Source organism: Astatotilapia calliptera, chromosome 7 (assembly GCF_964374335.1).
Source record: "Astatotilapia calliptera chromosome 7, fAstCal68.1, whole genome shotgun sequence".
NCBI lineage: Eukaryota > Metazoa > Chordata > Actinopteri > Cichliformes > Cichlidae > Astatotilapia > Astatotilapia calliptera.
The window spans coordinates 21,564,226-21,591,608 of NC_137428.1; the positions used below are offsets into that span (position 1 = coordinate 21,564,226).

At 40.4% G+C, this 27,383-nt stretch overlaps 2 protein-coding genes across 45 annotated transcripts in view; one reads left to right on the plus strand and one right to left on the minus strand.

Moving 5' to 3' along the window:
- sema4d (sema domain, immunoglobulin domain (Ig), transmembrane domain (TM) and short cytoplasmic domain, (semaphorin) 4D) overlaps positions 1-11,257 on the minus strand; it is a 41,188-nt gene extending 29,931 nt beyond the window's left edge. For 8 of the 10 annotated variants that reach the window (XM_026173610.2, XM_026173607.2, XM_080304204.1 and 5 more), the window contains exons 1-2: positions 11,099-11,257; positions 3,379-3,493 (exon numbers count right to left, since the gene is read on the minus strand). In XM_026173610.2, the coding sequence (XP_026029395.1) occupies positions 3,379-3,416 (38 nt within the window). In that variant the 5' untranslated portion in view covers positions 3,417-3,493; positions 11,099-11,257. Of the gene's footprint in view, positions 1-3,378; positions 3,494-6,540; positions 6,953-11,098 lie in introns of those variants that run through there. The other 2 variants (XM_080304206.1, XM_080304202.1) reach the window with 2 other exon arrangements.
- Positions 11,258-14,822: 3,565 nt separating this feature from the next.
- The window catches only part of add1 (adducin 1 (alpha)), a 29,727-nt gene continuing 17,166 nt past the window's right edge, over positions 14,823-27,383 (plus strand). For 6 of the 35 annotated variants that reach the window (XM_080304217.1, XM_026173628.2, XM_080304225.1 and 3 more), the window contains exon 1: positions 14,823-15,370. Coding sequence is in view for 29 of the 35 variants with exons in the window: in XM_080304219.1 (XP_080160345.1) it covers positions 25,283-25,343 (61 nt within the window). In the remaining 6 variants the exon portion in view is untranslated. Of the gene's footprint in view, positions 15,371-25,205; positions 25,344-27,383 lie in introns of those variants that run through there. The other 29 variants (XM_080304221.1, XM_080304220.1, XM_080304223.1 and 26 more) reach the window with 16 other exon arrangements.

The window sequence follows — 27,383 nt, forward strand, 5'->3', positions numbered from 1 at the left end:
TAACTCTCCAGTCATGCAAGTGGCTTTTGGTGAGTCATCAAACAAAGTTTATTAGGTTACACACAGGTTTGGCACAAAGCTACTCTGAATAGCTCCTTTCCACATGCTAACATATTTCCCAAGGTAAAAATGCTTATTCCGAGCAGTTTGGTATGTTTTTCTGCTAACATTTGCAATTACCACAAAGTGCAGCTGATGGAAGTGTTATTAGTTTTGAAGTATGTGATAAATCCAACTGGTGGGCAAAAAGGAAAAATGAAGGGATCATTAAATTGGCAACTGTTCATCCTGAAAAGGAAACAAATTTCTGCGCAAATTTATTGTCAGTTCATCCCACAGTTGTTGAAACAATTTCCTCAAACCCACAAATGTCACCCTGGACGGAAGGTCTGGCCATTTTTTAAGTCATCAGGATTCTTCTTCTGAACTTCATCGAATTGTGCACAAACTTCCACAAGCAAAGACCAGTATTATCCCCTGTTTTATTCAGGTGGCTGGAGGAAACTAGAAAACATTTAATAATAAATATCCAATAAAGAAGTCAAATTGCAGAGTGGTGTGCCCTTAAATATCTTTACTCACAAGGCTGCAACATTTAGCACATTTCTGGTGCCACTGTGGTTTTTACTGTAAGCAGCCATTAAGCATATAACCAGCTTGCATCTTCACTCCCCTGAGACTGACATGATTACACACATGGGGCCTAGACACAGATAAGCAAAGCGCATAAATAGACACCACACTGTCAATGTGCATGTGTCAACCTCGTGCACATGCACACTGTGCAGCTACCATTACTGTCCATCTATAAACATCCAAAGTTTCTGACAAGGCTGTCAGCAAACACCACCACAGGTGGGGGATGGAAGGAAAATAGTAGCAACAGAGGGAGAGAGGGAAAAATGGCTTTGCTAAGAGAGAGAGAGCAAATTCACACAGTGGTTGTAGAAAGGGAAGAGAACAGATGCGAAGGGCAAGGAAAAATGAGTAGGAGGAATCTCCTTATGGAAAACAAGACAGGAACAGTTACATAAAGAAAGCGGATAGTATGGTTTGAGGGCTTAAGGAACAATGCTTTTTTTTTTTTTTTATCTTGCTGTCCCCATTTTCCTTAAAGACCAGAGGCACCAGATGGAGATGCAATTCCCAATGAAGAGCTTACACTCAGCGCACTTCTGTCTGTATCGGAGTGTGTTTGAGGCACTGTGCTTCTCTTTGTCCTTCCTATGTGATGTAATATATTCAACCCTGATGCAACTCTTTTAAGAGGGAAAAGAAAATAGGTGAAATTCCTGTTTACTCAATATACACAGAGTGAACAGAACATAGACTCTAGACTTTAGCACACACACACACACACACACACACACACACACACACACACACACACACACACACACACACAAAACAGTGTGTTGTAAGGGATTATGCAGGCTTGAATTTAACCAGGAAAAAAAAAATGCCTCCAAGCACCAGGGAGCAAATCTGGCTTTAGAACCTTTCCTCATCCCAGAGCATCCTGGTACCAAAGGAAAATCCAGCAACTGAAACATGTTCGTGTCTGAGGATACTAGAGCAAATGTACAGATGGATAATCAGCTTCTGACTCAAGCAGAAAATCTGATTGGAAAACACAGATCAGAGCTCTTCGATTAAACAAATGCCAGAAAATTATAAATAATCCAAAAAACACGTTTCCAGAGGCCAGCTTGACTTTGGGAATACCAAGTGGAATGCACACATCTGCAGGAATGTCCACTGGTATCCAGCTATGTGTAAATGTTTGCTCATGAGTGAACTAAGAAAAAAAAAGTGTGTGTGTGTGTGTGTGTGTGTGTGTGTGTGTGTGTGTGTGTGTGTGTGTGTGTGTGTGTGTTGGAGAGAAAATAAGTGGCCATCTTCTTCTGCCTTTGTGTGAATCTTAAGTAGACCCATGTTGAGGGAGGCTTTGTTCGCCGTCACCATCGGGGGGCACGTCCTCCAACTTTTCCCCTCACTTCCTTTCAACATAACATTTATCATTCATCCCAGTCAAACAATCATCCTACAACACGGGCGAGCATCTAGCACACAATAAGCTACCCTCCCACCACCACCACTTTCTGGTTGCTGGGATACCTTTCATCCAGCTTGTCAATATCATCATCTCTTACTTAGAAACTCCCCGTTCCTCGCTACAATTGATTCCGTGCAGCAGAGGCTTAATAAAAACTCTGCCACGTCTTGTTTTCAAAATAAAGTTTCCAAGAATATCTTCTCTTCTTTATACCGCATCCAAATCATTATAAAAACGTCTGGCTCGGCAAAAATTGCAATGCATCCTTGAGGGAACCTTCTAATTTGCAAGGGAAATTCCCTTCTGGGCAAATATAGGATTATTTGGATTTACTAAACTAAATGCATATTTTAAGCTGACATTACAGAGCGCCAGTGTTAACCAGGGAAGACACCCGAAGGCCTGCTTCGTATAAAGACAGCGTGATTCACCAGATCCACACCTCCCTTTTCCTGTTGCACTTTCAAAAGGGTTAACAGGTGCATTAGCAATAAGTGGAGAGATGCTGGAGTTGCTGACCCACAGCTAACAACATAATCTTATCAACTGTACTCTGTGCATATAACCCTCTGTCGCTTTATAAAACAGAAAGAGAAATTGGTAAACTCGAGCACATAATAGTTTGGGCCTTGTTTGACCTATTTTATGCAGTTTTTGTGCGCATCCCTTTCAGCTGACTGACCTGCACCACTTATTCCGCCTATAATGATTGCTGACAGCAGATTATTTTTCCTACTGCACCCAAATTCTCTATAGATCTCTGCAGATCAAATCCAACAAACACTGGAGTGAGAAGCAAAGGCCAAGTGGACAAAAGAGACAAAAAGGAGACAGACAAGTATAGATAGAAACCTGCAAAATGAAAAGGGGGAAGGGAAACAAAATGAAGAACACAAAGAATAAGCAAAAGAAGAGGCAGCATGAAAAAGGTTGAAAACCCTTTAAACGATTGTGTTTTGTGAGGGAAATAAAGAGCTGCTAGCAGCAACAGCAACATACCAGCACAGCGAACGAAAATGCAAATCAGCCCCCGATGCAAATGACATACATCTACAGGGGCCAAGCAGACTGTCTTTTTACCAACACTGCTTACCGTAAACCACATCAAACATCTCTCTGCGCTATCTGAACCCATTCCTCCTTGAATTCTGCACGGTTAACACACTTACAGGAATGCCTACAAGCTGGTGCAAAGCAAAATAACCACAAGAACAAGCATCATCTGGTTACTTCTCACTCAAACAAAACGCCTGATTACTGTGAGTTCTTTGCACGCCTACACATGAACGTGCTCTCCAGAGAAATAACAATAAGTCACTTACTTGTCCGTCATCACGTCGGCTAGCGAATACTGATTCATTAAATCTTCTTTTCACGTTCCTTCACACAGCTGAAACGGTTGAGCGAGACGCCCGGGGCTAAGGTCGCAGTACACGTCTACAAGAGAGGTTAAAAAAAAACAACAACAACATTGGGTTAGAGTAAATCATCGGAAATGAGAAAAACAATCGGGTACCCGCTTTCACTCTTCTGCATGTAAATAATAGCAGAACACGCGTCACAACGGGACTGAAAAAATAAAGCCAATGCCAAAAAAAAACTGCAGTTCCTCAAATGACCACTTGGGGGTGACTCCAAGCAAGTTGATCCTTGTAGACTCCCAAGATAAAATATCTGACATTACACCAGAAATAGACATGTTTATAAAAATGCTGTTTTGGTCTATCGTAATCATTTCACACCCACAACAAACATACTATAGTTGATTTTCTTTTTATATTTATTTTAAATTGGCATGCCGACATGGGCAAGATAACTTGCTGCATGAGAAGGTGATTTTAGTGAACTTGAATCCGGCACTGTTGTTCATTTGTTGATGCCAGAGGTCAGAGGAGAACTGCCAGATTGCTTCAAGCTGATAGGAAGTCAGCAGTACCTCATGAGTACTACTGATTACAATCAAGGCATGCAGACGAATGTCTCTAAATGCACAATCCAATAAACCTTTAAACAGATGAGCTACAGCCTTAACTCTAGTTTCCACTTTGTATTTATATAGGCATTGAATAACAGCTAGCTTAACACTTTGACTTGGTTTGGTCACTTATCTCAATAAAAAACAAAACAAAACTGACAACTGCTAACCTTTATAATAGTAATTCAGTAACAGTAATTCAATGGGTGACACCATATATAGTCACCATTTCAGAAATGTATTCAAATGTAAGATGTGTTTTAACAGTCAATTAAAAAAAAAAAAGAACTGCCATCCATTTCAGATGTAGCAAAATTATGTAATTTAAAGACACAGCTATGCATTTTTGACCAATGACATCTTCAGAATATTAACAGGCATCTCAGTTTCTCTTGGGTGAAAAAGTTCAGCACATCTTTGGCTCCAAAAGACAAAAATTTTGTGGAGAAAATTTTTTTTAAACCCCAAAAACCATCTTACATGTAGTCCGTGCTGGGGAACATCTGACTTTTGCAGACACACTTGACTTGCTCACAATTAGCCAAGCAAGGCCTGGTCTGTTCAGCTTTACTGTTTCCATAGCTACCAAAGCATCCAACCAGCCAGCTAGCTAGCATAAATAGAGTGCACCAAGGAGCCCACCGGGTAGTGAACAGACACTATGAATCAGTGGGGCTGGTTATAATCCAGGATCAAAGGATGAATAATTCATCAATCATCCTTATGAAAAGGTCAAAAGATAATTATCAACAAGGTGTTAAAAAATACCATACAAATCTATTGAAAAAAATGTTTAGATAATGCCCCTCTAATGATGCACATTTACATATGCACATAAATCATAAATCAGCAGATTAACTTTGCTGCCAGGATTCTGAATCTGAAAGTTTAATAAGCTGATCAGATGAGGCGTATCCTGTCTGTGTCCCGCTGGCTGATGCTCCATCTCCAAACCTGGCATTAGCTCCTCAGCTTATCTGACCTTAAAAGATTATGATAGCAGCACATCAGATTTATAGATTATACTCAGTTATGTGTTAACGTGACACAGATTACAACCTGCAGGAGTGGGACTTAGCTCCTGTAAGCAGATAAACATTAAATACCAATTCATATGCAGCTAAATGTGCATGAGGGGGGGGTGAAGGTAAGGTCTCTGCCCCACCCAATCCAATCGTAAATCAGCCTCAAGCCCAGAGGCACCAGTAGCAGCCAGTCAGTGAGTGGACAGTGGCTTTTCCTGCTCCTTTTATCTATGCAAACAGCTACTCTTCACCTCCATCCTGAACTCTAAACTTTACATCTGCCATCCATCTTTTTTCCCTCTCTGATGCATTGATTTCCTTCATCACTCATACAGATGTTCACTGAACTTCAGTCCATCTTGTGCATTGTCTGTATACAACCAAGTAATTGATGGTAATCAATTTAGAGGCCATTTCCTCTGCTCCCTCAGATGCTGTTGTTATTGTTGTTGAAATTATTTCCAAAAAGGATAAATAGACTCCAGAACAAACAGAGTTGTCGCTGATAATTCTGAACTCATCCATGACACCAGGATAAATCTAACGTCAGCTTTCCTTCCAGTATTTCCAAAATAACATTTTCTTACAACACTGGACTTTTCCAAATATGCAAGAGGCCACAGTTTTGCACAATGTGGCAGACACTCAAGTATGAAACTACCTCGTGCCCACTGTGGTGCTGGACCCATTTGGTGTTTTCCTGCAAAAGCGAGGAGTTCCTTACCCAGAGCCCCAAATTACACCGCCTTCTCCTCCTCGTGCAAACAATGATGCAGTGCCTCGATCCTGGCTCGGTAACTGTGCTGCTAGATTTAAGCAGCTAGTGGTGAGGGAAATAAATAAAAACATACATAAGTGACACGAATGCCAAAAGACCGGTGGTTTCCACACATGCAAAGCCGAAAGAGGACCTGCTCAGAGCTAGAAGAACGACACGCTTTGAAGTGAAGTGAGAAGACGTGTGATCCACCTGCAGTCTAAACAAATTAACATTAAATTGAGCAAATTAAAACCCAGCATTGTTTCTACAAGGATTTCATACCCAGATAAGGAGACCAACTTGTGGCAAGCTACAGGAAAATTTAAATATCCAACCTGGGGGGAGATTTATGAACAGCTTGTAAGAAGACGAACACTTTCCACGTCTGCCAATAAACACCGATTTCCATAAATAAGATACTGTCCTTTTCTGTTTCTCCATTAATTCACACAGCCAGAGTGAACAGCCAAAAAGCAAATAAGGTAATGTGGAAACTCCCTTGCTGCATGCCCCAGCACACCCAGCACATTGAATTATTTACCTCACATATGAGATTTGGGTAAAAATAGCATGCACCATTTTGGACACTCTCTCCACCCTACAGAGCAAGCTTTGACAGGCATCTTCTATTGCAAAACAATAAATAAATAAATAAAATTCTGTTGATATCTATCATTGTTAGGTGGCAGCATACAGCCGGAGCTGTGTGCGACGTGAATCTTACCATAATCTGAGTGGGAAGATCCTGCAGGTACAGAAGCTCTTCCAACGTGGCTCAGACACACTGTTATTACTGGTACAGTCGTGAAAGGTTTGCATGACAGATGTTTAAAAAATATAATAAAATCTGGTCATCCAGCACAACCAGCCTGTCACCTCCTCCCTCTCTGCTCACCAGTCAAGAGCAATCTGTCTCTCTCTCTCTCCATCTAGCATGATCAACACTGAAGGTGAAGGAAAAAAAAGGGAACGCAAGATGCTGCAAAGGCTGGAGAGACAGGGCTCGCATTCAAGACCTATTTCACTTTGGCACATGCCAGTGACAAGCTGTCTCCATCTGAGCGTAAGGCGAAACTGCTCGTATTCCCTTTCCTCCCTGTCGCAGCAGTCAAACACTGCTCACCGGCGGAGAGCGAGAGCCCTGAGATCGCGCCTCTGGAAAGCCTCAGTGCACACAATCGCTGAGGAGGGGGAGGGGGACAATTTGTGGGGGGCGGTGGGTAAGGGGAGAGAAGATGGGGGAAGGGGAGGTTAGGGTAGTGACTGTGTGTGCATCTGTGGGAGTGTGTCTATTGTTGACGAGTGTTGAGGAGCCCCCCCTTTTTTTTTTCTTCCCCCACTTCTCTAAGGAGTGAATGGGGACTGCAGGTTCAGCCGGTGCACTCCTTTATTCAGCCCCGGGCGACAAAAACTCCACACGTAGGTTAACAGCGAAGACAGTTTGCATCCTGGGGACATAAATAAGAGGAGCTGGGACTTCTTCCTGTTTATCCAGTCAGTGAACTATCAAACGTTGAGTGACGTCAGGCTGACAAAAGAAAAACTATCCTCTTTAAACAAACCCAGCTGAGCATTTGACAAAAGAACGACTACTTTATCTCAGATGAAAGATGCCCTCCTCTTGTCAGCTGTGTCACACCGTGATATTCTCCGCAGCGACAGAATGTACTGTATGTAGGCGTCGTCTCCCAACTCCATTACCTCCCAGCTCCCTGCTCTCAGGAACACAACGCTGGGAACCTTTTCAAAAGATCAAACAAGCTGTCGATAGCATGACAGCGCCGGATCACTAAGCTTCCTGCTCTCTCAGCATTATCAGTCATAGCTGCGGGGGCCAGCACCTTGGGAATCTTCACAGCTTTCCTGTATACAGTTTCATTATCGCGATTACGGTTGTCACACTTTCTAACTTGCAACTAAACTCTCTTGCAATCTTCAATAGCGGCGAATGAAAACCATTACAGCAGCCAAACCCTGAAGGGTGTGGACTATTATTGGAATATTTTCTCAGAACGTGCTTAACAAAAGACACAGAACACAGTTTCACACCCAGTGTTTGCCTTCGCCTACGCTGACTCAAAACCACCATTCAATGGTGACACGATCTCTGGAATGCAGCAGTGCATTATGCATGGCCAGTACCATGCATGCAGACATAAAAGTGCCTACACATGCCACTGTCTGCTGCTGATGTGGAACCAGATGCTACTCTGCAGCCAGAAGGAAATTATTCCAGCCTGAGGGATACTAGGGTGTGCCACGAAGGGGGGGTTGGGTGTTTCCAAAGGAAGAGGGGGGGAGGCCGCCACAGATGTCCATTTCATCGAGCACACCTCAACATCAGAGGAGCACAAGCTGGCCACTGACCCCTAGCCTTTAACTCCAGCAAGACCAAAACAATGAGCCATACATCACACACGTCCCCCATATTTCCTTGAATGGCGACGTATGAACGCCAAACGCCACGCAGGTGTGGACTGAGCTTTAAAGAAGGAAGAATCATGTTTACGCTCTCGTCTGCCTTAAGAAAACTGTATTGTTAATGAGATGGGGAGAACAATGAGGATTATGCATCAAAGACAAAACACCTTTTTACGGTGACTCCCCCAACCTCCCAAAGCAGGAGGGGGAAGGTGCCACTGCCCAGATCAATTGCAGGTATTCTTTTGTGCCTTTTTAGGGAGAAGAGCTGGTAGACAAGTGAAAGGAAAAATAATAAAGGCTTAATTGCTCAGGCCACCTTAAAAGCCATTAAGACTTTATTCAATTCATACTAAATACAGTGCAGGTATGCCAAGGAAGGTGGCACGTCTAAAAGTGTTGTCTTTAAGGTGGCGGAATAGTTGTGTTTGCATGTGAACACAAACACAGTGTGTGCGTGTCTCTGTGTTTGTGCTTACTGCAAGCTTCCTATACAAAAATGCTGGACCTGCTCCAGCAAGGACCAATTTCAATACTTTTTGTCAAATTCCTCTGCAAAACAGCGAGAGCTCGTTCTGAAAACCCAAACAGGGCATCCAACTAAATAAGGCCTGACATCCATAACAAGTGACATTTCTGCAGAAAGTTCAGATTTAAAACAAAACTTTCATTCAGCCAAGCGCTTCCTGACTCAATGTCCGATTTCCCAACCAGCTCTAAATTGATTATTGCCTTTCCTAAAGGACTCTAAAGATAGGTTTGCGTGTTTGTGTGCAGTTAGCATTAACAAGCAACGGTGTCCTGTGTGATTTCACTTAGCACATGCGAATCCTGTGCTTTCAATTAGAGAGACATGACCTAATCACTCATCCTAATCTGGTACGGGGAGATAAACAAGAGTTGTTTTTTTTAAATGACTGTAACCAGACTGCTTTTAGACTAAACACTAACTCTGCAACATTAACCTTTCTTTCCAGCAGATGTTCCAAACCCAGAAAGAAACACTGGCAACCTTAAAAAAAAAAAAAAAAAAAAACCACAACTAAAACCTCTAATCCAAGGGAAAGTCAGAGTGACAGACAGAAATGTCTGACCCGCTCAGCAGCAGGCAGCCAGTGGTTTAATGATTTGTCTACTGCTGGTGAATGATCACACAGCAATATCCTGTTCTGGCTAGTTCTGTGAACCCCCCCTGAAGGCCCTGCCTGACATGATTCTGGCGTGCTTTGGTGCCAGCTAGCCCATCATATTGACAAGATCCGGGTGTCTGCCCCCCGTGCCTAATGTGACCCTCCGAGGACCTCTGGAATGAAAATCGACGAGGCAGAAGAATTACATATTGAAGCCGCCAGGGAAGGCTGCGATGCTGGACGATGAGAAGAGAGAGGCGGGGCTGGTAAAGTCACTAACAAAGCTGTGAAAACAAGATGCTGGCACTTTCCAAAATTCTTCAGCGCTTATGCAATGTAAACCAACCTTGTATATAATCATTGTAATATCATAGGGCTGGTTTATAACTCAAATGATCGGCATTCAGTCATTAACGTATTGAGGTAAGACAAATACTGCAATTTATAACAACTTCTGTTGTACTAAAGTCTGCAGCTAACAATTGCTGCGTTACCTATAGATTCTTTTAGACATAAAAAAGTAAGTTGAGACTAAGATAAAAAAAATTATTTTTTTTTTGAGCCAAAATGTTGAAATTGTCTAGTTCTACCTTGTCATGCATGCATATTTTCTACTCTTCATGGTGTTTTCAGAACAGACACTTTTTCCTCCAGCCCATAAAATGGAAGATTAACTTATAATTAAGGCAATAATTACAACAATTATTATTTTTTTAAAGTTCCTCTTTAGTTTTCCTTCAGTCCTTTCATCTGGCATCAGGAGAAGAACTTGAGTCTGAGAGGCCACCTGTCCCTATCCTTCCCTCCATGCTTACAGAAGGTCAAGAGCAGGCGTGGGAGGATCACCAAAGAACCAAAAACAGTCACAGAGAAATGCAGGACTGCCAGGTCAGAGGGCAAATGTGGAGAGGAGGAAGACAAAAAGCATAACCTATTATTCAGTGCAGCCTGCTCACCACCTAAGATTAGACATGCATGCAGGTGAAAACGCTCTCCTGATGAAACCCATGCGCAGGTCACTGCCGACCCTCCCCAGTCTTGGTAGTACAACATGCCCTGAAACTTGGAGAACTCCTAAAACTCCCCCAAGAGGCCTCAGAGTGCATGCTGCAGGTCTTTATTTCACTCGGTGACATTTGGGTGCTCTTCATATAAACTGTGGTTACGTGGCTGTGTGCTTCAGCGCTGTCAATAAAGGGCTTTTGTTGCTGCAGTGAAAGCGCACTCTTGATTTATGCATGCCAAGGGTAGAAAACCCTCGACTGACCTCTAAGGTGCCAGACTGGCATTTTAAAATAACAGTTTAATACTTTTAAAAAAATGCGTGTGAGCTGGGGGACAAGAGATAATGAAGTACAGAGGAGGGTTTTTGCGATTAAAAGACAGCATGGACTCCAGAGCCGCCCGCTGCTAACATCTTATTTTCTGCTCTGAAACGTCGAGAGAGAGTAATGTAAAAGCCGAAAGCTGGAGTTTTAAAAAATGGCTTAGAAGTAAAACACTAAAACGATGCATTTTCCACACCTCCCTTTGTCTCTGTTGGGGTTTCAGCTACAGCGCAACAAGTGCAGCTGAGCTTGAAGTCTGCGACGGCACGCACGAGTACGGAGCCGCGAGGCTACAGCCCTGAATCACTCCGCGTTTTAGAGAGGGGGACAAAAAACACAGATGCTACTTTCACCGAGCAGATAGCCGCAGGTTAAACATTTCACTGAACTTAAAGGTACTCACTGTGGGACGTTTCCCGGTGCGTACGGAGATGAGGGTTGAGGCAGCGTGACAAAGTTTGACTTGACGCTCTCTCTCTCAGCTCAGCATGGCGGCGACTGAGGCCACAGAGTGGATTCAAAACTCTCCGGGCTGAGATATCAGCAGACAGGGGGAGGGTGCACAGGGAGGCGGCGAGAAGACAAGGTATCTCCAGAGAGCGCACAGCCACATTCAGACAGGCTCCTCTTTTCTTTTTTCTTTTCTTCCAGGCGACCTGTCTAGACTGAAAAGACTATCATTTTGAAATACTGTACTTAAAAAAATTAAATACACTTTTTAAATAAATCCTATCGCACCTTACATTTACTGCACATACTCGGATATTGTATTAACAATATTTTATACTGCTAGTAAAAACTTTAATTTAATTTATAACATAAATAAATAAATAAATAAAATTATGTATTAGATGGGTTACTCAGGATATGTTAAATAGGAGATCTGGAATGTTGTTTCTGTTTCTGTTCATTTATTTCTTTCAGGAACCAAAATACATTAATTACATAAAAGGAAAAGATGTAGTGTATCACGTTTAGCTGCCAGGTAATTTCCTTGTGCAGTTCCTGGGCATGTAAAACACATTACAAAAACTCACATTCCCACATATATACACATGCAGACACACAATAACAAAAGATAAACAACTCAAAAATACTAAAATATCTTCTTATTTATTATATTTTAATATGTTTTGATTGATATTTATGCAGTGTGCATTGTCACTTCAGTTCCAGCTCCCTACTTTTAAATGCATAGATAGATAGAGCTAGCAGACCTACTCGAACTCAGTCATGAAAAGTAACATTGAGGTACTTGTTTACTTAGGTTTATGTAAATCAGCCCTCCATAAAAATACAAAATCAAAATATTATGTGTAGTATTGTGCTCATGTTTCCAAATGTCATCCACAAACAAATAATCACAGCTGCACTTTTATTATCCTTTTATGAATGTTTCATTTGTTCTTTTTCAGCTTTAAACCATAATAGGCAGCTCCCAAAGGAAGATCATAGTCCGGATGTTTACTATACAGTAATAGGTGACTGATTTGTATATTTTAATGATATTTCATTATACTTTAACAGAGACTGACCTGGCTCAGCAGCCGCGTCTAACTGATGTATGTAACTAATTATATCTGTGGATATTATTTTAAAGTTTCACAGTCTTGCACTGCTTTTCACGTATTGTCTTTATTTTTGTTAACATCCTTGTGAATAATCCATCTGTAGGTGGGACCACTGGGTTCAAAAGATCACTGCCAGGGTTCAAAAGATCACTGCCAAAGTTCAAAGGTTACACAATATTTTCCTGAAGGAGAAGTGACTTGAAAACACACTGGAGAGGGAAAGACAGACTGACCCTTGTCTTGTTGTGCAGGACAGAGAAGGAGGGAGTGGGGCTTTCCATGGCACCGCAAGCTGAAAACAATACCATCTTTGAGTCAACGACAGATTGCTGCTGCTACAAGATAGAACAGTATCACAGTACACCTCTGTAACTACTTTGTGGGTTCACTGAGCAACAAATGCCAAGAACTTTACCTGCCCAGCTGAGCTGCAGTAAGCCTCTAATGTCCTTTATTGCAAGTCGTTGGTTAGGCTGTACCCTTAAACATGCCAGCGCTTCCAGGCATCTTCTGCTCAACTACAAATTGTTTATTTTCATATCAGCCCCCGGTGATTTGAGAGCTTTGAGCTGAAGGCTGGCTGTAGTTAAAAGGGGACGGCCAGTGCTGCCCTGAAATGAATACGAAAAGCAGCTGGGTTTATCTTCACTCACTCTGTGACATGTGCTTCTAAGAGAAAACAGGTGACCCAGGAGGAGGAATGTATGCTAACTTAAATGTAATGCTGCAGCTCGAGTGATTTGCTATCACTTAAAAGACCTGCATTTTACATCATATTAGATTTACTAATGCTTGTTTTTCTAGGTCTTTCTGAGCTTGTCTGCCTCACCTTGTTTAAATAGACGTCCAAACTTATGTTTGTTAGTGTTAAAAAAAGACCGATATATGGATTAAAGAATCTTATTTTCCTGTTGCTGTTGATAGGAATATCAAATGATTGCATGAAATGAAAAAAGCAAGAGAGTGAGTGTCAGAGCACTAAGTAGATGCACATATACTTACACACACTGGCACACAATAGAGCAGAAAAATTAATAGAGCAAGGTGTAGCTTTCCAGTGTAAGTATATGATCTTCATGCCCAAGCCCTTCAGACACACTGGTTGGATATATTTAGAGTCCCTCGTCGGTGTATCCATGCTACAAGGCAGACCGCAATTATTCCCAACAGTGGAAGGGCCAGTGCTGGTCTGAGATCAGTAAAGAGGAGAGTGCGTGTGTGTGTGTGTGTCAACTGGTACGGGACAGGATTAACGCCACAAGAGTCAGAAGCCAGCTCTGCCAGTGGTCCATTTGCATTGAAAGTAAGCCCAGCAAACTCAGAATGTTTTGCTGGGCTTGTTCTTACATTCAAATGCTAAGTAGTGCAATTCTAAAGAAATTAAGCCGTAAAAAACGTAACCATGTGATCTATAATATCAGTACAAGAGCAGTTGAAGAGCGTGACTGGTACACTTCATGGTGCTGAAATAAAAATGATGATAATAATAACAACATATGGCAGAGAAGTGAGCTTTTCTTGTGACTTTTTTAGTCATCTGGTAAGCAGTCTGTGGGAAATTGGACCCTTGAATGCTGAATTCATGTGTGATTTTATCACAGGCGTGCAGAAGTGAAAGAGGAAAGGAGTTTTTTGGGCTCCTTATTTAGCTGGTCTCTCCTCTGTATTTACTTTTTGTTCTTATTTTCCTTTTCTAATAAGCCATGCACAATGAAACGCATGGTATTTGTTTTACAAAGCCTAGGTACTTCTCTGAATTCAACGCCTAGTTATGAACACCAAAACAACTAAGGCAGCTGATATGTTTGCCTGAGGCAGCAAGGCTACAGTAAGTATGTGGTGCTAGATTATATATGTTTGTGTTCTTTTAATTTTACACTGGACCGCAGTAATAGAAACAGTCATCTGTGCCACACAACAGCACAGTGTCAATTTCAAATCTCATTTAGAAATGTTTCTGAATACCTTGAACACTCTAATGTTATGCCCTACCAGCGCTGCAAACCAGTATTGCTCTGCAGCAGGTGTCTGCCTGAAGTCTGACAAAGCAGTACCATCTAGTGGCAAATAGTGAACATGTCAATATGTTTACATGAACCATTGCCCTCACATCTACTGCCATAGACTGTATAGAAAAAACAGCCTGCTGCAGTTATCCCAAATGAGTTAACTGCGCCCCCTGGCTGCCAGCTTTCCAATGTGTCCGATTGTCGACAGATATACCCTACAATGACTGTTGTTAACCCCACTCCCTGTCAGTGGCCTCCATGGTATCATCATCAAATCAATATGACTGCAAGTTTGCTGATTGCACCAACAGTTTTGTTGGATGCAAAGAATCAAGAGTAACCTTAGCGAACTCCTCTACTTACCTCATGTTTAGCCTACAAGAGATCATCACTACTTAATATATTTGGTGCACTTGAATGAGTTCTGAGAATGAGCAAATGCATGTTTAAATTATGTAATCAAATCACAACATGATCACAAACTTCCACTACTGTTCTAAAAACATGCACCATTTTCAGTATGGGTTTTTTTTGTGCCACTGTTTTTCAAGCACACTCAGAGGAAGTTATGAATGAATATTACCACAAACCATCATTAACCATGATCAGTGAAGCATCCAATGGCACAATCCTGGGAGGTCAAGAGTAGCAAGTGATACAGTGCTGCTCCCAAAATATCTAAGCTGGGACTGAAGTGAGTTACATGACATTTGCAGCATATATTTTAATAAAATTACACTGCAGTGTAGCTGTGAGTAAAGCTGATTAAAAATAAACATTTGCGACAGGTTTCAGGTGCGTACCCTTCGTTTTAATAGGCTTTAAGTTTCAACACTGAAATATAAATCCAGCCATTTCTGCGGGGCGGGCCGATAACTCGCCCTCCAATCAGCGGCTACAATGGGTTAACATGTGCTCCCAGACGACCAATAGCGAGGGACGGACTAGGCCGTTTGCCGCACCCAAGTGAGGATGATGGCGGCTGGGCGGAGCGACGACGCGGGGACGACAAGCGCAGAGAGATAAACCCCACCGTGAGGAAAAATAGCGAAAACCGTTGTCCTGCTTAGATATCACCATTTCATCAAAGAGAGGGTAAGCGGTGATATAATCAACTTGGTTTGCATTTCAGCGACGGTGTTTATCCGTGGCGGCTTCTTCATATCGGTGTCTTTCTCGCTGTGTGTTCAGTGAGGCTCGGCTCTGTTTTGCTAGCATGTTGCCATTGAGCGGGGGAGTCTGCACAGACGCTGCTGTGCACTGTTAAACGACTGTTTCTGCGTTTCACTGTCCTTTATTAAACAATTCACATGGGCTCAGCTGCTCCCCTGGACCCCACACTTTGGTAGTCAGAATGTTTTACACTAAGTATCGTTAGCATTCTTTCCTAGCAGGCCTGTGATGGTGGAGGTGGTATTTTTTATTTTATTATTTATTGGCGCAGAGTTACCGTTGCGTTGTAATTTGGACCCCTCTAGCTGTTCGGGTCGATAGGTTTAGTCGGACAGAGGCTCCTCGCCGTGCAGGTCTTACTCTAGTCTGGGTGTGTTTCCAAAGAGTGGGGGAGAAATTTGGGTTCTTTCCAGCTGTGTGTGTGCTGGTGATGGAGCAGTTTCCTGTGCTAGGTCAGACAGCTTTATGTCCTGCATGATAATATGGGCTCGCACACACTTTTAAATAATAAACAGGGTTTTCAAAAGAGAGCAAGAGAAACGCGTGGAATAATGCATTCTGTCAAATGGAAAGCTTGAAATGTATAGTACAGAAATGAGGGCTAGCTGAAAGCCTAAAAGTGTTATGGCTTGATGTGCATGGCATCTGGAGTGGGTACCACACCACATAGATTTTTGTTGTTGTTGTTGTTGTTGTTTTAAATATATCCTTAAAGGATAAATTTCATTTATTAGTGTGGCTTATACAACTGTAAATTGATCACCTTTTGATAACGTGGTGTTGCTCACAAAAAGGTTTGTCATATTTGTGCACTAAAACAATGATAGAAAATATCTACTTGTAGCCTTAAATGTTCACCTTGAATAAGGATGATTGAAAGATGGTCAATCTCAATACAGTTGCTCATTTGTTTTGAGGCCCATGCTTTCGAACAGAGCCCCTAAGCTGTGGCTGTGTCTGGCTTGTTTATAAAGTCTGCTGGGAAGTCCCTTCCCCCACTTTGTACTGTATGAGGATTATCAGAGCCAAACTGCCAAGATAAATTGTCTGTGAGTGTATGTGTTGAGGCACGGTAACTCCCTGGATTTGGTAACTCTGCCAGAATGAGCGAAACTCCCAGAGGATGGTGTTTAGCTTCGTCAGTCTGCTGCCACCCTCGATACACACTGAACTACTTCACATACACACTTACTGTGTTTAACTCCCACTCCCCACACCTACACGCTTGACTTCAGTGCAGCTGAAAATGTGTTCCTCATTTTAGCTCCCTTCTCGCCGTTTCACTTTTTCCTTCCTTCCTCTCCATATGTGATCAGTTATAGCAGCATCTCAGGTGGTAGTGGCAGATGTGAAAATGGTCATTGGTGAACTTTAATTTGCACCATAGAGGTCACCAAAGATCATGTCAATTTGATGCAGCTGTGTTTAGGTTGCATATTTAGCTGGCAGATGCATGCATACAGAATAGCATAGGCCTTAGTGTAATGCTAGGGAAGCTGCACAGGGAGGAGTGTGTTGTTTCAGAGAATGGTCTTCCACCACCCTGTCCCATGTGACATACGACAGGCAGATGAATCTTGAACTGCATTTTCACAGTAGGGTTAAAAAGTGTCTCACCTTGTCATGGCAGTTACAAAAGATATCGTTTCCATACTCATCGACCCACTGAGGGTGATGCAGTTAATGTAGCACACAGTAAATATAGCACTACCAGCCTGCTGAAACACTCCCTGTGAGGCACAGATGGAACGTCGGAGCCGTGTTGGCTGGGATGCATCACTGCACAAATGAAAGAGGGAGAGTTTAGTGCCCACTTTTACAGCCTATACCAGTGAGAGAGCAACAAATTATAATGTCTTAGATGCCAGCAAAGAAATTTCAGTTTAATTTAAATATAAGTTTCGGCTGCAGTTAATCTGTTTTTGCAACACAGTGTAACTCCCGCCTTGTTTGTAGTGTGTGCATTTAACAAAAAATATAAATGTAAAAAATGCTTGATGCTTAAGGGGTCGACGTTGGCCAAGCTGTGCTTGGAGTACCCTGGGATCTAAGCAGACTCCTTGCTGCATGTCGATTCTGTGGTTTTGTTTGTTTGTTTGTTTTGTTTTTTCCCCCTCTCACATTTCCTGCGATTCGCTTCAACCGCATGATCAAGAAATGCAAAGTTTTTTAAAAAGCCCCAAAAAATGGACCAAAAAAAGTTGTCTCATTTTGAAAAATAAGATTTCAAGATTTCACTTAGCTTTGACTCTTAAGTCCTATGTTTGAATATGAAATGGAAAAAAGGAATTACTTGTTTAAATTAAGGCTGCCACGATTAGTCGACTAGTCACGATTACGTCGACTATCAAAATCGTCGACGACTGATTTAATAGTCGACGCGTCGTTTGAAGCTTTGTAAGATCCCAAAAGACGCAGGAATAAGTAGTAGGATTTAAGAGTGTAATAACGGACTGAAATAGAAGATGGCAGCACTGCATGTACAAGGATGCCAGCTGCCGTTAAACCCCGAAGAAGAAGAAACTGTGTCCCAGAATTCATAGCGCAGCCCAGCTCAGTTTCCAACAATGGCGGCAGCTACTTAGTTTTGATATTACTCTTATTATTCTTTCTGGTCACAAAATAAACGTTTAACATATTTTCAGGTGAGAATGTAGCTGTGTAAACCTCAAATATCTGCTCAGTTTATCAGGACACCACATATTTTCAAAGCGCTCTGACGTTTTCGGAGACGTCTGTTACCCACTAGCTCGATAGTTAGCTGAGGGCAAGGCTCACTGGAGCCCGTGAGAGCACCGGACTCCCAGCAAATCGTTTTCAAACCCACCGCCGTCTTTCGCTACTCAGGTTAAACATATATAAGTCACTTAGATAACTTAAAAATGTTAGTGTTTGGCTTTTTTTTTTTTTTAGTATTTTATTTGTTCCTGAGTAAATCGGTTTGGCTGAGACTAAAGTTATCGTTTTTACACAGCTGAATAAACATCAAGCAGACAACTGATTATCAGAAGTGTGAGATGCTCGAGAATTTACTCCGGTGTCCTGTTATATTTTAGATAGCAAGGAGTTTATTAAACTTCACCGAAACAATTGCAAATTTCATTAAAATTGAATAAACTATCATCTTGTCTTTATTTTTAGTTACCACATACCTTAAACACTTAAAGCTGTAAGCTAATGATAGTTATATAAGAGCAGATGTTGCTGGTGCAATAAGCTGTACGTTTTACGTCCAATGGATGATGATCTGATTAGTTGACTAATCGCAAAAATAATCGGTGACTAGTCGACTATCAAAATAATCGTTTGTGGCAGCCCTAGTTTAAATGCCCCCTCCTCTTTTTTTGACATTATTTCTGATCAAGGAAAAAAATAGTATTAATGTAAATTAATGTCAATAGCCTTGTTTACATGGGCACAAGCAACCTCATTAAAAGCCTGTCTGCATTAAAAAGAAGTGTAAACATGCCAATTTGAAGATTGTTATGTGATCATGCTCCTTTAAGGTGATTAAAATTTCCAATTGTTAATCGGTTTGATCTGTATGTAAATAGTTCTTCCAGTGTTCAGGGTGAAATTATTCTTGCTCTACATGTCTGTTACATCAACACAACAAAAACAAGTTGAAGGTCTGTTCAAAAAGGAAAAATAACACAAACTTCACAAATGTTAGAGAGGGGAGAAGCTGAAATCTGTGACATGCGGCATTTGTTTACATTGGAAAAGACAACTGCTTCTACTGTTTTCCAGAAAGTTAGACTATTCTGCGCTTGTCAAATGCTTGGATGTGTGTAAATGCAGGTAATGGTCAGATCACTTGGTTTAGTTTCTATGTAAACAATGACGTTATATTACAGGTTTTAATTAGATTTACATTTTGCACGTGTAAACATGGCTAATGAGAGCAGCATTGTGTATTTGATTTGCTGCCTCTTGATTTTAACACGTTAGCTTGTTTAATTTAATGAGAATGAAATAGTCTCTAAAAGTGCTGGTAGATTGCTTTGTTGATACAGCTTCTTTAATTTTCAGTGGAGTGCACAAAACAAGACAAGACAACATGCACTGGGCAGAGCTGGAATGACACCTAATGCATTCTTTCTGGTAATAGCAGCTAGAGATGACGCTTTCACACACGCAGAAATACAAGAGTTACTATTGGATTCTTTATTCCCAGTGATGATAGGCATCCAGCTTGGAGATATAAGGAGTTATTGTCTCAGAGCATCTGTCAAATGGCTGAAAACAGATAAAAAGTAGTAATGGTCTTTCTGTTTCTATGTTTGTTTGTTTTTCTTTTCCTGCCCCTGAACAAATCTTTTCAGTCTCTCATTTGATTGGCATATTTTTGGACACAACAAAATAGATCTTTTAGTCTTAGCTTAGTCATGTGGAAAAGATGGTTTTAGTCCAAGCTTCCGTCTCTCAAAAGTAAATTATGATAACACTGAAGTGTGCACGAACACACTGAGTGGTTGGGAGTTTTTATTAAGAGCCGGGCGCACAGAGATGAGAAAGCCCGGGGCTGGTCTTCATGTGCCACCTCGTCTGTGTTTTTGTTTTTCTGCCCATCATTGTCTTATCAGTCTCTGGAGTATGGAAACATCTGTATCGGGTGTTGTCAAAAGAGTTCAAAACATCAGTCACCAAGAGAGAATGTGGTTATTTGCTTAGTACAACAGCTTATTGTTTATCTTCCTGTTTAAGGGTAAAAATGTATATTGTAGAAGGTCGTGACTAGGATTGATTGATTGATTGATTGAATCTTTATTTTGAACATGTTGAAAAAGTATAAAAAAAATAGAATTAAAAGAGACAAATGAACAAAGCAAACAAAAGGAAAACGAGCAACCACAACTCCAAATAACGTCCATGTTCAAAAAGGAGCAGGAAGAAGCATAAGCTTATTTAATCCCACCCCTTTTCCACTATCTAGTATCAATAGACTACAGAAATACCTCCTTGTAATTACATTATATGTTATGTGTAATTTTTTTTTTTTTTTTTTTTTTTTTTTTTTTTTTAGGATCTGGAGTATTTTGTTGTGATACTTTAAAACTGTGGACAGACTGTCACTTTCAGTCTGTATCAGGCTATTGGTAGTTACTGGTGAAAGTTCTGTAGCATGGCTCTTTTTTGGCAGGATAAGATTTTATAGGACATTAATTTGTCAGGTGTGCCATTAGTTCGGTAAATATATTGCCCTGATCCCTACCTTATTTATCTAAAATTTTGTGCTTATTTTTATTAAGTAATTTGCAGGGTTTTCTAAGGTTTATTTGTTTGGCGTATATTGAATCAAATGCTGTTTAAAAAAAATCACACTTTCCTCAGTCAGTGTGAAACCAAATGTGCTCTTTTATCAGCTTTAGCACCCTGTTAAAAGAGAGACCTCAAACAAGGGGATTTTGCCATTACTGCAGTTGGCGATAAGGGAGTCTGACACTGTTCATCAGCTAGAGCTTGCCTGAGAGCAGAGTTTCTTAGTCTTCAGTTCTGTTTCTGATTGCCTTTGCTGCAGGCTGGGGTTAACATAGTTGTTGTCTCTCCAGTATGCAGTATCAAAAGATCATTATTCACATCTCCACCCCACAGCTAGTCTTGTAGCAGCTAATACATTTTTACACAAACCTCTGTGTCCCTTATTTTTAGTTAAGGCGGAGAACACACTGCTGAGATGAAGTGATGATAGTAAAGGTAGCTATAAAGTCCCCGGCATTTGCAGGGTAGTCTTTAAACACTCCCTGAGCTCTATTCAGCAACTACAGAGCACTTTCCAATACGGATTTTCCAGTGGGTGTGGTTACAAAAGCCAAAATGTCCTATTTAATCCATTACTGCATGATTGATGATATTAACTTTGCTTCCAAAATAATTCCTGTAAGATTAAATTATAACAACCAGGATAGACATATTTACCTCTCAGCCTTGTTGTCACCTGGGAGGGTGAGTGGGTGAATGGCTTGGACACCTAAATGCACTGAAATAACTTGAAAATGAGGCAACATAGGAGCTTGAAATTGACATTATAGGTGCATCTACTAAAAATCCTGGACTACTTCAGACTAAGAAACCAAGAGCAAAAGCAACCGGATATACTGCTATCATACTCTAAATGGCACCGTAGTGGAAGTGGAATTCTTTTCTTGTAGTCTTGTGGTCTGATAGCGAATGGCCAAACTAGTTAAATGAGTGGCACATTAATTCCAAGTTGTGCTTTCTGACACTGACTGCCTTGGAGTGTGATGTTGGCCCACAGCTGTTCTTACATAACAGCAATCTTTATAGGCTGTCCTGTGTTTCCATGGTGATGTGTTTGGTTTCCAAGGCAACTGTACTCCTAACAGGAGCTGAGGCCAGCTGAACACATGCATCTACATTTCTTAGGAGAAAGGAGGAAAGGGCCTGGTGAAATGGCAAACTTTCTGTGTCTGATGATGTTTTGCTTACTCTGTCCACAAGGAATAAACGCTTTTGAGATCTGATCATTTGTCACTTGTAAACAGCAGAAAAGAGTTGCACTGAATATGCTCCTGCTGGAATTTGCAGTGTCTGCTGTTTAACAGCTGGAGGGACTCTGTTGATGTTTGAAGTGAGGCTGAGTGGAGTAAGAAATTATGTATCAAATGCTTTTGAGATAGCAGTGAAAGTGACCTTATTCAGTGCTGTTTGAGGGTTTTGTTAAATGCATAAAATTAAATGTTCCTTTTGACCTTTCTGTGCTTTGTTTACGCAGGTATGGCAGTGGATTTGAAAGCTAGCAGATTATTGTGTACCCTTTGTCTTCTTTCTCTCACAGCTCTCCTTCTCTCATCTGCCTCTATGTGGTTTGAATATAATTTAAGAGATACATGGTTCCACCTGAATTTGCAGCACTAAGCAGAACTTTTAGCATTGTGCATTGCCGGTTTGGATTCTAGGGTGATGGCAGCTTTAAATGAAAGGATCCTATTACAGTGTTCCTGCAGTCCTTTAGTCCGCAGAGTTGGCTCAATGTGAACAAGATTTAGGATTCCAATCAGACCTAAATGTTGTTTTCATGGTTTTACTATATTAACTTTGCCTCAAAGAACCTTATTAATTATTAGTATCTCCAAAACATTTTTTTTTTTAAATCAAAAAACCTATCAGTACTTGTCTGATTAGAAACTTCAACACAAGCACAAATTTCTTCATTGCCACCGAGTGTTAATGGACTGAAAAAGATGCAGAGTTAAAGCTTTTATAAACAGTCTCAATTTTGATATTGATTCTAGGGCATTAAGCTCAAATGGATAATGCTGATATGTTGCTGACTTGCGATAAAATGCTGTGGGCCATTAGTGTCAATAATATCTGTAGGTTCTTTTTTTTTCCCTAACCAAAGTAAGTCACAAAAGTCCAGTTTCATCAAACGCGGTTTATTTATGCACTTATTCTGTGAAATATCATATAAACATTTTGCGGTCTTACAATTCACGCGGTTTCAGATTGTGAAAATGCTGGCAAACTTTCTCCACTTCTCAGATGGCTCTAAATTGGTGTGTTTTACACTCAGCATGAAAAGGTATATTTCTGTATTGTGGTGTTGATTTTTCTGCGTTTCTTGACTGTGGGTACAATTTCTTTGCCTCATTGCCATTAACAGTTAACACCATCAACAGGAAATGTAACGTGGCTTTTCCGCAAATTAAATCAAAGTGAAAAAGATGTGACTAACTGTCTGGAAGCATTGAGACCTTTTTCTGGTAACCCACTCTGACATGGGTCAGTGTTTGAAGAACTGCAGACACTGCAGTGTTGTCAGATAGCTTTGGTATGTGTTAGTCTCAACTCTGCCTGTAGCTATTATGAATAAAGTGAAATGATTGTACAGTGATTTTAAAAAGTTTATGATGTATGAATAGCTTACTCTAGAAGAGGTCACTGCCTTGCAACAGCATGTAACAGCTGTTTTGGACGCTAAGTGATGCAAATTGTCTTTCTTAGCCTGATTTAATTAATTTGGCACATGGGCATCAGGGCAGCTGGTGTGGTGCTGCAACTTCAGCAGAGGCGATTGTGATGGTTTTTGAAAGTTCAGCAATATCTGCCCACCTTCAAACCACAGCTTTGCTCGATCATCAGAGCTGCTTCCAAATGTTACTGTTTGCTCAGCATTGGTAGGATTTTACTCGTGATATGTAAACAGTCAGTTTTTTAGGTGGGGGATCAGTGAGGAGTGAAAGAAGAATGTTGATACTGATAAGTGAAAAAGGATTGGCCCGATTGGTTAGTCTGATAATTGCATGATCCCTGCATACATGCATAAAATACTTACACTTATTGCACCTTTTTAAAGAGCATTCTTTGGGTTTTAAGTTGTCGTTCTGGATGTTTTGCACATCACACTAGAGCCAAAATGATTATCACTATTTTTTTTTAATCTGTATTGAGATTCTGATTATTCATTTTTAGTGACAAAAATGTTTTTATTACACTTTCGTGTGAACATAACAGTGCTTTAACATCCATGTTGTGCTACATTGCAGCTAATGTACAGATTTTTAGCATAAAGATAAAATTTGTCCTCCTCGTTCATGTAAATTCAGTGAATTTCTCAGAAGAAAATTTGTAAATAATGAATCAAGTTTCACCAAAACGTAACACTAACTGAAATACATTTACATTGAGCTACAATCCTGGTAATTAAAACATTTTTGCAGACAATGAGGTCCACTTGACCTACGTGCCTCTCCTAGAGGCAAAATATAAAGTCTTTAATTCGTGTTGCTTTGCAGTGCAACAACAGCTCTTCAGCACTCTATGATTTCCTCTTGGTTAACATCACTAAAATTATTTCCTAACAATGGATGGTGATGTTCACCTTTGACTTTGGTTATCTGTCTATCTGTAGTATTACTTATCCATACTAGTCCAGGAAACTTGCACCGTGCTGGGAACAGCTGTGATCGGCTCGTGGAGGCATTAACTTGGCGCTGATTTAGGTATCGCTTGATTTGCTGTTACTTGGTGACTTCAAAAACTTAATTTAATTATTGGAAGCGAAAATTGGGATGGATATTAAAATGTGATTAATTGTGCAGCTCTCCATCAAACTAAATATAGTCGATTTTTTTCATATTTTTAAGCAGCGTGACAAAAGCTGCCACTGCTTCAGTTTTTAAAATGATTGATTTGCCCCTTCATGTACTGAGGATCCGTCATTAACACCTTTTAGCTTCACATGACACATTAATGGCTGAAGAGCAGAAAGCTTTGTACTATGACCTGTAAAAGTTGCTTTTCTAGTCCTATTGAGGCTCTATGTGATTGGCATATATTTCAGTGACTTCATTCATAATGATTCATCAGGTTGAGATCTTCCATGATTTGTGGCAGATGGCTTAAATATATGTGCAAAAGTACACAATCAAAGCAGTGCTGCTGACAAATTTTATTAAATATGTAACATTTTATGCTGTACATTTAAAAAATAAAGTATATTTTGTTGATAGAGATTGACCAACAACATGGAAAAAATTACTATTTGGAGATTCCCTTGCATCATTAATAGGCCAGGGACAGAGGATCTCTCTCCCTAATGAGTGTCTGGCACCAGATCTCAGTGCTCTGTATTCCTCTGTCAATAACTCACGCCCTAGTTACATGACTGAATCAAAACTGAGTTTTTTTCCTGAATGGTTTCAAAGAGTATGCAGCCTCGCTGTCTTTTCTCATTCTCTTATTTCTTAATTGCACTTTAAGTTGGTTTTTATGACAAAAGGAAAGCAACAGATAGGAAAACAAAAGGTGAAGAACATAAAAGTGCTTGATTTTAGGAAATTGGGGACGAATGCCATTGCAAAGATAGCCATGTCAACCTCAGCTGTCTCCTCTTTGGACAGAGTCTGGAGTTTCCTTACACGTGGAAGACGTAAGGATTATTTTGTTTCAAGTATTTACATTTTCATTATTTTGCTCAATGAGTAATACTAAAAATGATGACAATTCTATACACTAACCTTTTTGATAGAATGCACAAAATGTAGGAAATGCATGTTTAGTTTGAATGTAATTGGTAAATTGAATTTAAACACATTTATCTTAAAATAAGGGTCTTTTTTTTTTAAACATAATGCTAAATAAAAGCAAATGTATAAAAGTGCAATTAAAAGATGGAACCAAGCAGTAAAAGCAACAGTTACTTTGTATCTCGGCACTGCTGGAGTGAGAGGTCTGCCAAAAGCCTTTAATTGAAATGCATAGGGGACAACAAATGGCACTAAAGTTGGACATCCCATAAGCATTAGGAGGTAAATCAATTGACCAGCCAAACTAGTGCTGCTAAATGTAACTGCTATCTTTAATGGGTCTCAGACTTTTGTGATGTGCTTTACTGTGTTTAAGTGACATGTTTACTGATATTAGATTTTAAATATTAGATTTACAATAATTACTTTGATATGATACACACCTGTTATCATACTTAATAAAGACACTTTAATAAAGAGACGGTGCATGTTTAGGACTTATCTTTGGTCTCTGTCAGTGGTCTTTAATTATTATATTGTTGGTCTGACTATACCACACATGAAGGTATTACAACCTGCCTATCTGTTGTACAGATTAAGTTTATTAAGTAAAAAAAATTGGACAAAGTATTGTTGGTGTAGAATTTGCAAAACGGGAAACCAAGTCCTGATTTAAATTCGTGACCTCAGATCTCTGGAAATATTGGTGTTATTGATGTGGAAAATCTCAGAACACCAATAAAAGCGGACAGGAAGAGAAAAAAGAGGGTCCGTCAGCTCCCTCTGTGATGCTGGATGCTTTGAGTTCAGTATGCTGTTGTCATGGCACTTTTGGCTCAACAATTTGTATTGATTTGAACTAATGGGCTGGCTCACACACACACACACACACACACACACACACACACACACGCTTCCTCATGAGTTTGTCTGTGCCCTTCAGAGTCAGCACTTGAGTACTTTGTCCAGTGACAGACAGCTGCAAACTATTTATCCTTACAAGCACTCAGCCAGGAGGATCAACTTGGATCTACTATAAATCTGGCTTCATGTCTGCAGATCCCTCACTATTGTTGTTGTCAGTTTATAGTTTTATAGCAGCTGCTTTAGGTAATATGCAAAGCTGTAAGAAGTAACTGTTAGAATTAGCGGGCTATATGCTATAAGTCATGTCAACAACATAACAGAACATGCACTGTTATAGCTCACATGACTGAGCAGGGAAACCCATACACTGTAAGGCTATAGCAGAGGCCTGATTTTGAGTTCGCCTCAAGGTCATTTACTGCTCATCTTCCCCTTGTTTGTTCTCCCAGCTTTTGACTTTGCATCACTGTCCTATCTAAATGAAGAAAAAAAAAAAGTAAATATCTATCACAAAGATTATGAAATAACAAGATACAGCTGGCTGTATTTTCAGTTTCTTTTATTTCCTTTGGCCAGAGTTGACAGTGGAGTGCTGTTGTGATTTCAGGAAACACATTGTGGAAATCAATGATAACCTCTATGTGGTCACATGACCAAGGCAGGCTGTAAGGGCGGTATGGTTTGCATGATTGGCTTTCTGGTTTAATGATGGGTGATTCTCATTTCCTCTTTTACAACAGGAAACTTCCTTAAGTTAAAGCACTTTGTAACCAAGCTTCAAATACAGATGGTGTTGACTGTTATGATGGAAATCTATATACTGTATGTCAGACAGTACATAGGTGTGCCATCAAAACACACACAGAAAGTACTAATTTTGATTTATATTCTAGTAAAAGGATAACCACTTAAAACATGAATTGCTTTCAAATTATATGTTTAGCAGTTTTTGAATTAGTGTTAAATTGAACAATTTCTTTCTCATTTTACAGACTACATTATGACCGTAAGAGCTACATTAAGCCTACCACACAAACCCACTTAAGAAATGTACAATGTTACTATTTGTTTTACTC